The sequence below is a fragment of the Scyliorhinus torazame genome, chromosome 9 (genome assembly GCF_047496885.1).
Source record: "Scyliorhinus torazame isolate Kashiwa2021f chromosome 9, sScyTor2.1, whole genome shotgun sequence".
Lineage (NCBI taxonomy): Eukaryota > Metazoa > Chordata > Chondrichthyes > Carcharhiniformes > Scyliorhinidae > Scyliorhinus > Scyliorhinus torazame.
The window spans coordinates 72,977,228-72,989,761 of record NC_092715.1 but is presented as its reverse complement, the minus strand read 5'-3'; the positions used below and the strand labels follow the sequence as shown (position 1 = coordinate 72,989,761).

Sequence of the window (12,534 nt, the reverse complement as noted above, 5' to 3'; positions counted from 1 at the left end):
CAGTTTTGTGAGGGCCACGAAGAATCCAGCACGAGTTTTAAGGATACAAAGAAATAACATTTATTTACAATAACATATATACACAACAGCAGCAGCAACTTCACTTGCTGCTCACTCCTTCCTGCTGGTTCCAAACTGGCCAGCTTTATTTATACAGGGAGTCTGCTAATGATTTCTCCGCCCCCCTCATTGGGGAAGCTCATACTCCCACAGGATTGTGGGATTGTCATTAGTCCCCAGCCAATGGTAAGCAGGCAGGTTATAACACTACCTCAGTCGTTTCTTAGTAGAATTAACAAGCTAATTTAGTCCTTTGTGTGGGCGGATAAGACCCCGGGTTCGAAGGGCATTCCTGCAAAGAAATAGAGATTCGGGTGGGGGGGGGCATTGCCTACTTTGATGTACTATTACTGGGTGGCGAACATTGAGAAAGTGTGGGGGCGAGTCGTGGATTCGGGGTCCGTTTGGAGGCAGATGGAGGAGGCTTCCTGTACAGGTTTGGGTTTGAGGGCACTTGTTACTGCTCCTCTTCCATTCTCTCCAGCGAGGTTCTTTTTGAGTCCAGTCGTAACAGCTTCTCTGAAAATATTGAATTAATTCAGATAGCACTTTAAACTAGAGTCTATATCGTTAATGGTACCAATCTGAAGGAAATATAGATATGTATAGGCTGGGATGGGTTCACCATATAGGTTCTGGGAGAGGGAGAGCGTTGAGAGGTTTGCGGATTTGTTCATGGAGGGTAGGTTTGCTGGGCTGGAGGAGTTGAAGGAGATGTTTCAGCTCCCGGGAGGGAACACTTTTACATATTTGCAGGTACGGAACTTTGTGTGAAAGGAACTCTCTTCATTTCCTCAGTTGCCAGCGCCTACTCTTATGGATAAGGTTCTGTCCTTTGATGAGAGAGGGGAAGGGAGGATATCAGATATTTATGGGCAGTTGATGGAGAGAGGGTTTCGCTGGGGGAAGTAAAGGGATACCAGGAGGAAGAGTTGGAGAGTGCTTTTGGGGAGGGGGGGGGAAGCGAGGTCCTGCATAGGGTTAATTCTACCTCCTCGTGTGCAAGACTGAGTTTAATTCAGTTTAAAGTGGTACATAGGGCACATGTTACCAGGGCATGTACGAGTGGGGTCTTTCCAGAAGAGGATAGATGTAGGCATTTTTGTAGGGGGCCAGCGAACCACTTGCAAATGTTTTGGTTCTGCCCTAAGTTGGTCAAGTTCTGGGCTTCCTTCTTTGAAACAATGTTGGAAATTTTGGGGGTTAGAGAAGAGCTGTGCCCAGCGGTGGTGATGATTTGAGTGTTGGACTTGCCGGGACTACAGGAGGGGAAGAAGGCTGCTGTCTTGGCCTTCGCCTCTCTGATAGCCCGGAGGCGGGTCTTGCTCGGGTGGAGGCATTGGTATCGACGTCGCCTAAGGTGGGAGCATGGCTGGGGGACTTGAAAATCCTGCACTTGGAGAAAACTAAGTACATTAGGGGATCGGAGGAGGGGTTCTAATCAAGGTGGATGCTGTTCATTACCTTCTTTAAGGAGCTGGTTGTCGTCAGCAAATGCGGTGGGGGGTGGGGTGGTGGTGGGTAGGTGGGGGAAGGTTCTGGATAAATAGGGCAAAGGTGGAGCTGGGTTGTGGGGTAGTTTTATAAAAATTGTTTAAATCTGTTTGTCCTTTCTGTATGTTGTCAAATTGAAAATTTCTTGAATAAAAATATCTTTTAAAAAGGCATCTCCTGCCGTCGGTCACGCTGCACCCATGGGAATTTCCCTGGTAGCGGGCTTAGGCCCACCCAGCTGAGATTCATTAACCGATCCCTTTAAATGCAAGTGCTAACCTGGACCGGCGGTGTTGGTAGTCCCGGTTTGGGACTACCTGAGTAAAATAAAGGCCCATGGTATTCGAGTAAAGTAAGGGCCCATGGTATTCGAGGCAAGGTACTAACATGGATTGACGATTGGCTGTCAGACAGAAGGCAGAGAGTTGGGATAAAAGGTTCTTTTTCGGAATGGCAACCGATGACGAGTGGTGTCCCGCAGGGTTCAGTGTTGGGGCCACAGCTGTTCTCTTTATATATTAACGATCTAGATGACGGGACTGGGGGCATTCTGGCTAAGTTTGCCGATGATACAAAGATAGGTGGAGGGGCAGGTAGTATGGAGGAGGTGGGGAGGCTGCAGAAAGATTTAGACAGTTTAGGAGAGTGGTCCAAAAAATGGCTGATGAAATTCAACGTGGGCAAGTGCGAGGTCTTGCACTTTGGAAAAAAGAATAGAGGCATGGACTATTTTCTAAACTGTGACAAAATTCATAATGCTGAAGTGCAAAGGGACTTGGGAGTCCTAGTCCAGGATTCTCTAAAGGTAAACTTGCAGGTTGAGTCCGTAATTAAGAAAGCAAATACAATGTTGTCATTTATCTCAAGAGGCTTGGAATATAAAAGCAGGGATGTACTTCTGAAGCTTTATAAAGCATTAGTTAGGCCCCATTTAGAATACTGTGAGCAATTTTGGGCCCCACACCTCAGGAAGGACATACTGGCACTGGAGCGGGTCCAGCGGAGATTCACACGGATGATCCCAGGAATGATAGGCCTACCATACGATGAACGTCTGAGGATCCTGGGATTATATTCATTGGAGTTTAGGAGGTTGAAGGGAGATCTAATAGAAACTTACAAGATAATGAATGGCTTAGATTGGGTGGACGTAGGGAAGTTGTTTCCATTAGCAGGGGAGACTAGGACCCGAAAGCACAGCCTTAGAATAAAAGGGAGTCACTTTAGAACAGAGATGAGGAGACATTTCTTCAGCCAGAGAGGGGTGGGTCTGTGGAATTCATTGCCACAGAGGGCGGTGGAGGCCGGGATGTTGAGTGTCTTTAAGACAGAAGTTGATAAATTCTTGATTTCTCGAGGAATTAAGGGCTATGGAGAGAGCGGGTAAATGGAGTTGAAATCAGCCATGATTGAATGGTGGAGTGGACTCGATGGGCTGAATGGCCTTACTTCCGCTCCTATGTCTTATGGGACTCTATTGCTTTACGCCACAGTAGCGGCTTTACTTTTGCAGATCATAATGAATGGCGGAGGGTGTTTGAAGGTGCGAATGGCCTCCTCCTGCTCTTATTTTTTCTAAGTTTCTATTATAAATAAACTACGTTAGCCTTCCTGCTTGTGTCTCTTAGATTATCACAAGGACAATCAATTTAATCAAGTATGAATGGCCCAACCTCAGATAGGACACAGACATTCAGACATTATTTAATCAGATGGGTGTGGACCAAGCCATTAAACTCATTCACTTTTTAAAAAAATGTTTTATTCAAGGAATTTTCACATGTACACACAAACATCAGAAGAACAGAACAACTCAATGAACAACCACACCCACCTGCCCCACTGACATCAATTCCCCATCACACCTTGCCATCCCCATTTTGACCCCCTCACTGACCCCTCAATCCTCCTTGAAGAAATTGATAAACGGTTTCCATCTCCGGGTGAACCCCTCTGCCAATCCCTTCAGAGCAAACTTGACCTTCTCCAGCCTCTTATTCTGCCAGGAAACTCACCGACACCCACCCTTTCGGCAGCTCCAAGTCCTTCCACCCTAGCAAAATCCATCTCTGGTCTATCAGGGAGGCAAAGGCCAAAACATTGGCCTCTCTCATCCCCGGACTCCCGGATCTTCCGACATCCCAAATATTGCCACCACTGGACTCGGAACAACCTTTACACCCAGCACCTCGGACATCACGCTCGAAACCCCCTGCCTGAACACCTCAGTCTTGGACACACGCAGAACATGTGGACGTGATTCGCGGGTTCCCCCGCACACCGTTCACATCTATCCACTACCCCCGCAAAGAAGCTACTCATCCCCTCCACGTCATATGAGCCCTATGCACCACTTTAAACTGGATGAGGCTTAGCCTCGCACATGATGAGGATACGTTTATCCTCCGCAAGGCCTCCGTCCAGCTCCTCCTTCCATTTACGCTTCCCTCACATTCCAGCAACTTCTTATAGATATCCAACACCTTCCCTCTCCTATTTCATCCTCACCAGCTGCCTCCTGTTCCTCTGGGGCAGGCTCTGCTGCTGCAGTGTCCTCCCCGACCAGCTCCAGCTTGTACATCTTCACTGCATCCCCCAGGGCTGCGGTAATGAGGATGCAGGCCACCATTCCTGGTTGGATTGAGAAGTCCATTGTCTGTATGAACCAGTGACCGTGAAGGAACAGCAATATAGTTCCAAGTCGGAATGGCGTATGCCTTGAAGGGAAACTTGTAGATGATGTTGTTCATGTGCATCTTCCACACTTGTCCTTCCAGGTGGCAGAGGCTATGAATTTGGAAGGTGCTGACAAAGGAGGCTTGGTCAGTTGTTGCAGTGCATTTTGTATATGGTACACACTGTTGCCAATGTGCGTCCTTGGTGGAGGGAACAGATGTTGAAGGTGTTCAATGGTGTGACAATCAAGTGGACTTCTTTGTCCCAAATAGTGTTGAGCTGCTTGAGCGTTGTTGGAACTGCACTCATCGAGGCAAGTGAAAACTATTCCATCACATTCCTGACTTGTGCCTTGTAGATAGTGGACAGGCTTTGGGGAGTAAGAAGGTGAGTTACTCACTGCTGAATTCCCAGCATCTGACCTGCTCTTGTAGCCAAAGTAATTATATGACTAGTCCAGTTGTTTCTAGGTTAAAGTTATCCCCAGGATGTTGATAGTAGAGGAATCACCAATGGTAATGACATTGAATGTCAAGGGGAGATAGCTAGATACTCTCTTGTTGGAGATGTTCATCATCTGGCATTTGTGTAGCATGAATATTACTTGCCACTTATCAGCCCAAGCCTGAATGTTATCCAGGTCTTGCTGCAAATGTGCATGAACTGCTTCAATCTCTGTGGAGTCACAAATGGGGCTGAACAGTGTGCAATCATCAGCAAACATCCTCATTGTGATCTTATGATAGGGGGAAGGTCATTGATGAAGCGTTGAGGATGCTTGATGTCCTGGAGCTGCAATGATTGACCTCCAACAGCCACAACCTGATTCCAAGGTGACTGCTTGGTATGACTCTAACCAATGCAATTTTTACCCAATTTCCATTGACCCCAGTTTTGCTAGGCCTCCACGATGCCACCCTTCACTCACTTAATGAAGGAGCTACGCTCCGAAAGCTAGTGATTCTAAATGAACCTGTTGGACTTTAACCTGGTGTTGTAAGACTTCTTACTGTGCCCACCCCAGTCCAAGGCTAGCATCTCCACACTTGATCAAACACAGCCTTGATGTCAAGGGCAGTCACTCTACTCACCACTCACCTCTTGAGTTTGAACCAAGGCTGTAATGAAGTCAAGAGCTGAATGCCCCTGGCCGAATCCAAACTGGTAATCGGGCTGACGGAAAGGGGAATTCAGACCTTGGGTAAGGATGGGGTGGACATTTGTGTATTGGGAAACGAGTGGTGTGTGGTTCAGGCCTTGGGAAAGAAGTGGGGGAATGGGGTTCAGCCTAGGGAAAGGAACGGGAGTGTGTTCGGGCCTCGGGAAAGGAGTGAGTGGGATTCGAGTCTCGAGGGCGAGTCAGCCCTCGGAGAAAGTTACATGTGTGTGAGGATCAATGTGAGTTTCAGAGGTGTGTGAGGGTGAGGATGTGTTTGTGAGAATGTGTTTGTGTGAGGATGAATGTGTGTATGTCAATGAGTGTGCGAGGATGGGTGTGTGAGGCTGAGCATGTGAGTGTTAGGATCTGTGAAGATGAGTGCATGTGAGGAGTGAGAGTCTGTGCGTGAGAGGGCTGAGTGTGTGAGAGGGCTGAGTGTGTGTGAGGGCTGAGTGTGTGAGACGGGTGAGGGTGAGTGTGTGTGAGAGGGGTGAGAGTGTGTGTGAGAGGGATGTGTGAGGGAGAGTGGTGTGTGTGTCTGAAATTAGAAATCAGCTTTTCAGCATCATTCCTCCCATTAAAAAAAGACAATCAGAGAATGTTTTAATTAGCAGATTAATATATGCATAGCTCGAGCTATAAAAGACCTGGGCTTGCAAAATCCTACCAACTGTCCTGGCTTGAGACAATTCACACCTCTTTAACCTGGGGTTACCCCTATCTCTGGATCTGTAAAGACTTAATTACCTGCAAATGCTCGCATTCAAAGCACTATCTTGCATCTTTGACTTTGTCTATATATATATATGTTTCTGGAACATACCTCTTCAGTCACTTGAGGAAGGAGCAGTGCTCCAAAAGCTAGTGATTTGAAACAAACCTGTTGGGCTTTAACCTGGTGTTGTAAGACTTCTTACTGTGCTCACCCCAGTCTAAAGTCGGCATCTCCACATTATAAAAGACTGGTTCACGTTTGATATATGTTTTTGCACCTATTTTGTAGCAAGAAAAGGGGCTGTCTGCATTATGAGGAAGTTCGGGGTTCCCCGACGCTCTTGGGAGCTCACGAGGGGTCCCAGGGCTTGAAAAGTTTGATTCCAGGCATATGGGGACGGTGTGGATAGGTGAGGGAGAAGATCAGCCATGAGCCTGGAAGAGTTGAACGGCGTGCCCCGGCTCCAATTTCTGAGGACCCCTACAAAATGTTGTTCAAATGGAATTGAGCTGCCACAGCACCTGAGCATTGACCACTCCACGGTTGGCTGGGTCCGCAATCAAAGAGTAGTCGTGCCCCCAGAACTGGAACGCGTTAATCCCTCCCGGCCTCGGGGGCCCCGGCGACTCGGTTATCACCATGGCGATTCCTTCAAAAAGGCGCCGGGCGTTGTTGGCATGGTTACGACCTGGGCGCTCGTGGTCCAATCACGTGGCTGATCTCTGTCACGTGACCCGCTGGTCGCTGGCCGCCATTTGAGGGGGCGCGGCTGTGTTTATGCAGTTAGACCGGACACTGTGATGGTTTGGGTAGGTAGGTGTGTGTTTGTTGATCAATGTTCACTGTGCGCCGCAGCGTTTCCCCGCTTCCTTGAAACCGTTGTAAAACGCGGAAGGCAGTGTGATCAGGCGATCGATGGAAGGAGCAGGGTTTGGTGAAAATGTTGCAGCACGGCCAGCGAGTCGTTGCGACCTTGCTCCTGAACCCCCCCCCCCCCCCCCCCAATCATGCCTGGTTTAAAAATAAATAGTTAACCGACGGCAACGTTGGGAGGTGCACACCCGGCAGCTTCGTCTCGGGCGGTACTTTAACCGGTGGCTGTTACAGTTAGTCCTGTCTGCGAGCCCAGCGGGGATATGCCCACATGCCGGCGTTTGACAGGGGGCCCGGGAAGAGACCGTTTGGTCTTTTTATGTTTTGAAAAACAGCCAGTAAGCACTGCGAGCTCCCGGGCAGAAATGCAGATGGAGAGGGATCGCGTTGGGAGGGTGTTCGTTGTGTTATTGACCTGGTGGGTCCCAGTCAGAGCTGGCGTAGTTTTAACACTGGGGAAGAAGATTATCTAGTTTTCTTGGATTCGGAATCTTGGTGGAAAGCTTTCCGTCTGGTAGCGGCTGATTTCTGCAGCAATAATAGAACCGCATGGTTGTGATTTAGATCAGTTGTCTGTTTTGCTAAGCCAGATTTTAGTGGAATCCTTCCTACCGACGCTCCAACAGGGATGATGTAAAATGTGCAAACCTCAGTTACGATTACACTCGTCAATCATAGAGCCACTGTAAAATGCTGGTCGATGAGGCATTTATCTCTGCGGTGTCTAATTTACAACAGCGACTGACTGACTGGTCTTGAGCTGAAGGTCAAGTGGCCAAATTTACAGATGATGGCACACTGGGAGTGTGGTATATTCTGAAAAAGCGGCTCAAATTACACAATGAGTGGTGAAAAATGTGTAGAACATAATATAAATAAAAGCAGGAGTAGGAACCATTTGGTTTTTCAGACATATTCCACCTTTCAATAAAATTATGGCTGTTCTCCCTCAAATTCACATACCTGCTCTCTGCCAATGTCCCTTGATTTCCTTGGTATCCAAACGTGTGTCAAACTCTAGCATGGATATGCTCAGTGATAGGTTAGAGAATTTCAAACATTCCCAACCTTTTGAGATTTCTACTTGACTCTGTTCTAAATGACTGACCCAATATTCAGAGACTGAACTCTGGACCTAGACTCCCCAGCTAGGTGAAACATCCTCCCAGCATTTACTGTTAAACTACTTCAAAATGTTATATGTTTTAATGCGATTACCTCTAATTCTTATGCTAAGCAATTTAGACATGGTCTGTGTAATCTTTCCTCACAGAACAATCCTATCATTCCAGAATCAGTCTGGTGAACCTTTTTCAACAAGGCAAGTACATCTTTCTTGAGTAAGGAGATCAAAATTGCACACAATACTTTAGATGTGATTTCACCAAGGCCCTATATAATGATAGCAAGATGTTTTTCCAAATCCCTTTGTAATAAAGGCTAATGTACTGTTTGCTTTCCTAATTGCTTGCTGTACCTGCAGGTTAATTTCATGATTCAAGTACAGGGATGTCAAAGTCCCTCTGTTTACCAACATTTGTCAGTCTCTCACGTTCTGAAGAAACACTCCTTTTATTTTTCCTACAAAGAGGATAACTGCACAATTCATGTAATATTCCATCTGCCACTTTCTTGCCCACTCACTTATCCTGCCTATATCCCCATGTAGCCTCTTTGCACCCCTTCTGTGCTTACTTTACCACTGAACATTGTATCATCAGTGTACTTGGATGCATTACACTAGGTATGCTTAAGTCATTGTTATAGATTGTAAATAGTTGAGACCCAAGCACTGATCCTTTCTCACTAGTTACCAATCTGAAAATGAAATGTTCACTCATGTTTTCTCTCTGTTAGCCAATGTTCAAAATCATGCTGATGTATTGTCCTCAGTGATTTTCATTTCATTTCAATTGCGTGAGCCAACAACCCCCTTCTAAGGCACCTTATTTGAATATCTTTGAAAATCCCGATGCATTTACTGGTTTCACCCACACCTACCCTGCTAGTTACAGCCTCAAAAAAAATTCAAAAACGATTTGTCGAACATGATTTCTCTTTAAGAAATACATATTGACTGACCAAACATTGCCCTGTATATAATCACATTCATAATAAGATTCTTGCATTTTCTCTACTATTGATGCCAGGTTAACTGGCCTTTATGTCGCTTCACTTTTAGTTCCTCATTCTCATCAGATTTTGATTCCCTACAGTTTCTGGAATTGTTCTTTTTTCTGCACTGAAGATAGATGTAAGGTATTTGTTTAATGTCTCTGCCATTTCCTTATTTTTGATTGAGTTTTCCTATCTTTGCCTGTAAGGGACCCACATTTACTTGCACTAATCTCTCTTTATATGACTACAAGCTTTTTGTGTCTCTTGCTAGTTTACTCTTAATTCCTTTGTTGTCCTTTGCTGAATTTTCAAATCCCCAAATCTTAGTATCCGTTTTGATATCATCATAATCTTCCTTCAATCAAAATCCTTAGTTTAATCAAAAATCAGAATACTGCAGAAGCTGGAAATCTGAAATAAAGACAAAAAGGCAGGAGATACTCAGCAGGTCAGGCAGTATCTGTGGTGAGAGTACTCGGGCAGCATCTGTGGAGATTAGTGATCCAGAGATTCAGGCAAATGTTCTGGGCACAGCTTCAAATCCAACCATGGCAGCTGGTGGAATTTAAGTTAATAAATCTGGAATTAAATGCCAATCGAGTGGTGACCACAAACCATTGTCGTAAAAAACCATCTGGTTCACTAATGCCCTTATTAGGGAAGAAAATCCACCATCCTTGCCTAGTCTGGTCTACATGTGATTCCAGACTGCTATGAAGTCTTAAAAAAAGGAATGAAACCAGACAGACCATCCAGCCTCTACCTTGGCACTGGAAATGACAATGGCACACTCAACTCTGTCGACCCTGCCAAATCTTCCTTGCTATCATCTGGGAAGTTGTGTCAATGGAGAGCACAGTCTCAGACTATTCCTGCAATAGCCTGACATAGTCATATTCGCAGAATTAAACCTTGTGGCAATGTCCCAAACATCACCCACCAGAGGTGGCGATACAGTTGTATACAGTCGTGAGTGAGATGCTCTGGGAGTCCTCAACATTGACTCTGGACCCTATTAAGTTTTGTGCATTAATTCAAACAGAGGTAAGGAAACTACCTCTTGGTTACCACCTACTGTCCCCCTCCTTCAGCTGATTTCATATTGAAACCATTTGGCGGAAGCACTGATCGTGACAATGGCACAGGTACTCTTTGTGGGGACTTCAATGCCCATCACTAAGAGTGACTTGGTAGCTGCCCTACTGGCCGAGCTGAAAGAGTTCTGAAGGACATAACTGCTCGTATGGTTCTTCGGCAGTTGGTGAGGGAACCAACAAGAAGGAAAAATCTTCTTTAACCTCGTGCTCACCAATCTATATGCCACAAATGCACCTGTCGATGTTTAGGTAGGAGTGACCACCTTCTGGAGATGAAGTCCTATCTTCACAATAAAGAAACCCTACATCGTGTTGTGTGGCATTATCATTGTGCTAAATAGGATATATTTCGAACAGATCTAGCAACTCCAAACTGTGCATCTATGAAGGTGCTGTGGGTTATCAACAAAATTGCATACAACCACAATCTTTAACCTCATGGTCTGACGTACCCCCTCCCCTCTCTACCATTTAGGGGTTCAACCCTGGTTCAATTGAGTGTGTAGGAGCTCATGCCAGGAGCAATACCAGGCATACCTAAAAATGAAGTATCAACCTGGTGAAGCAACAAGTCAGGACTAAATAGCATACCAAGCAGCAAGTAATGGACAGAGCTAAGCAATCCCATAATCAATGGATCACCCCTGTGCCACCGTGCCTTCTAAACTCCAGATAATATAAGATCAATTGTCTTTGCCTCTCATTATAGGACAAGACCCTCATCCCAGGGACTAATCTAGTGCAGTACCACCTCCAATGTGAGTATATCCTTTCTTAAATCTGGAGACCAGAACTACACACATTATTCCAGATGTGGTCTCACCAAATCTGTACAATTGTAACAAGACATCTTTATTGTTCTACTGCAGTCTCCTTGCATTAACCGACAACTTGCATTTGCCTTCCGAATTGCCCCCCCCCCCCCCCCCAACACACGCGCACACACACACATATGGCTTACTTTTCTACCGAGTTTGTGATCATCAGCAAACTTTGATCCATTATTCTCTGTCTCTTCATCTAAGTCATTAATATAGATTGTAAAAAGCTGAAACCCCCAACATTGATCCTTGTAGCCGGCAACTGTTCTGCCAGCCAACTGGAAAAAACCCTGTTTACACCCACTCTGCATTCTATCCATAAACCAATCCACTATCCATGCTAAAATGTTACCCCCAATTAACCCCTATCTTGCCAATAAACGTTTTGTGGTAACTTATCGCATGCCTTTTTAAAATTCAGGTATACTACATCTGTTGGTTCCTCTTTATTTACCCTACATCCTCAAAAAAGCCTATATTTGTCAAAACAGGATTTCCCTTTGGTAAAACCATGTTGACTTATTCTAATCATACTATGCTTTATGTGCATTGTTAAGACTTTCTTTTTTAAAAAAGTCCCGCATTTTCCCAACAACTGATGGGCTAACTGGCCTATTATTTCAATGTTTTCTCTCTCCCACCTTTCTTGAAAAGCAGTGCAATATTTGCTAACTTCCAATCTAATGGGACCATTTCTGAAACTAAGGAATTTTAGAAAATCGTAGTCGGCACATTTTGTTGCTAGCAGCTATCACTTAGTTTTAGAACCTTATGGTGTAGGCTAGCGATTTGTTTGATTTTAGTCCCTTCAGTTGCTCCAATTATTTTTCTGGTATTAATTTCCTCACTCTTTAGTCCCTAGTTTACTCTCTCTTTCTGGTGTGAAATTTGTGTCTTCCACTGTGAGGACAAGAACAAAATACTCGTTTAATGCCTCTGCCATTTCCTCATTCCCTGTGATATCTATTTTTATATTTCTGGATATTTTACTCTATTTATTTCCCTTTTTATCAACTTGCCGGTGGCTCCTTGCTGATTTCTAAAGCACTCCCAATTATTAGACTTGCTACTGTTTTTTTTGCAACATTATAAGTTCCTTCTTTAAATCCAATGTTATCCTTAACGTCCTGTGAGTCACAGCCTTTCTTGCTGAGTTTTTGGTTTTCAATTAAATGTATTTTTGTTAAATATTTTAAATTGTTCCTTTTCACGGTTCCCACTTTTTATTTGACTCCCACACCTTTTAGGCTAGTTACCCAATGAATGATGCCCAATTCTCCCCTTAAACCTATGTAATTGGCTTTGTATATGATTTTTTGTGATTGGAGTATATCACTGTCAAACCTAATATGGAATTCAGCGCTATTATGATCCCTGTTTCCCAATGTATCTTTCACAGCAACATCACTGTTTGACCCTGCTTCATTACAACATACTATATCTAAGAAACCCTTTCCCTAATCAGTTCCACTGTGCATTGTTCCAAGAAATTGGCACAAAAACATTCGACAAACGTATCCT

At 44.9% G+C, this 12,534-nt stretch overlaps 1 protein-coding gene across 4 annotated transcripts in view; it reads left to right on the top strand.

Annotated features, from left to right (window-relative positions):
* Positions 1-6,839: 6,839 nt before the first annotated feature.
* tnpo1 (transportin 1) overlaps positions 6,840-12,534 on the top strand; it is a 233,726-nt gene continuing 228,031 nt past the window's right edge. Inside the window, exon 1 of one of the 4 annotated variants that reach the window (XM_072516131.1) lies at positions 6,840-6,913. In XM_072516131.1, coding sequence (XP_072372232.1) covers positions 6,905-6,913 — 9 coding nt within the window. In that variant the 5' untranslated portion in view covers positions 6,840-6,904. Of the gene's footprint in view, positions 6,918-8,279; positions 8,299-10,901; positions 10,951-12,534 lie in introns of those variants that run through there. The other 3 variants (XM_072516134.1, XM_072516135.1, XM_072516133.1) reach the window with 3 other exon arrangements.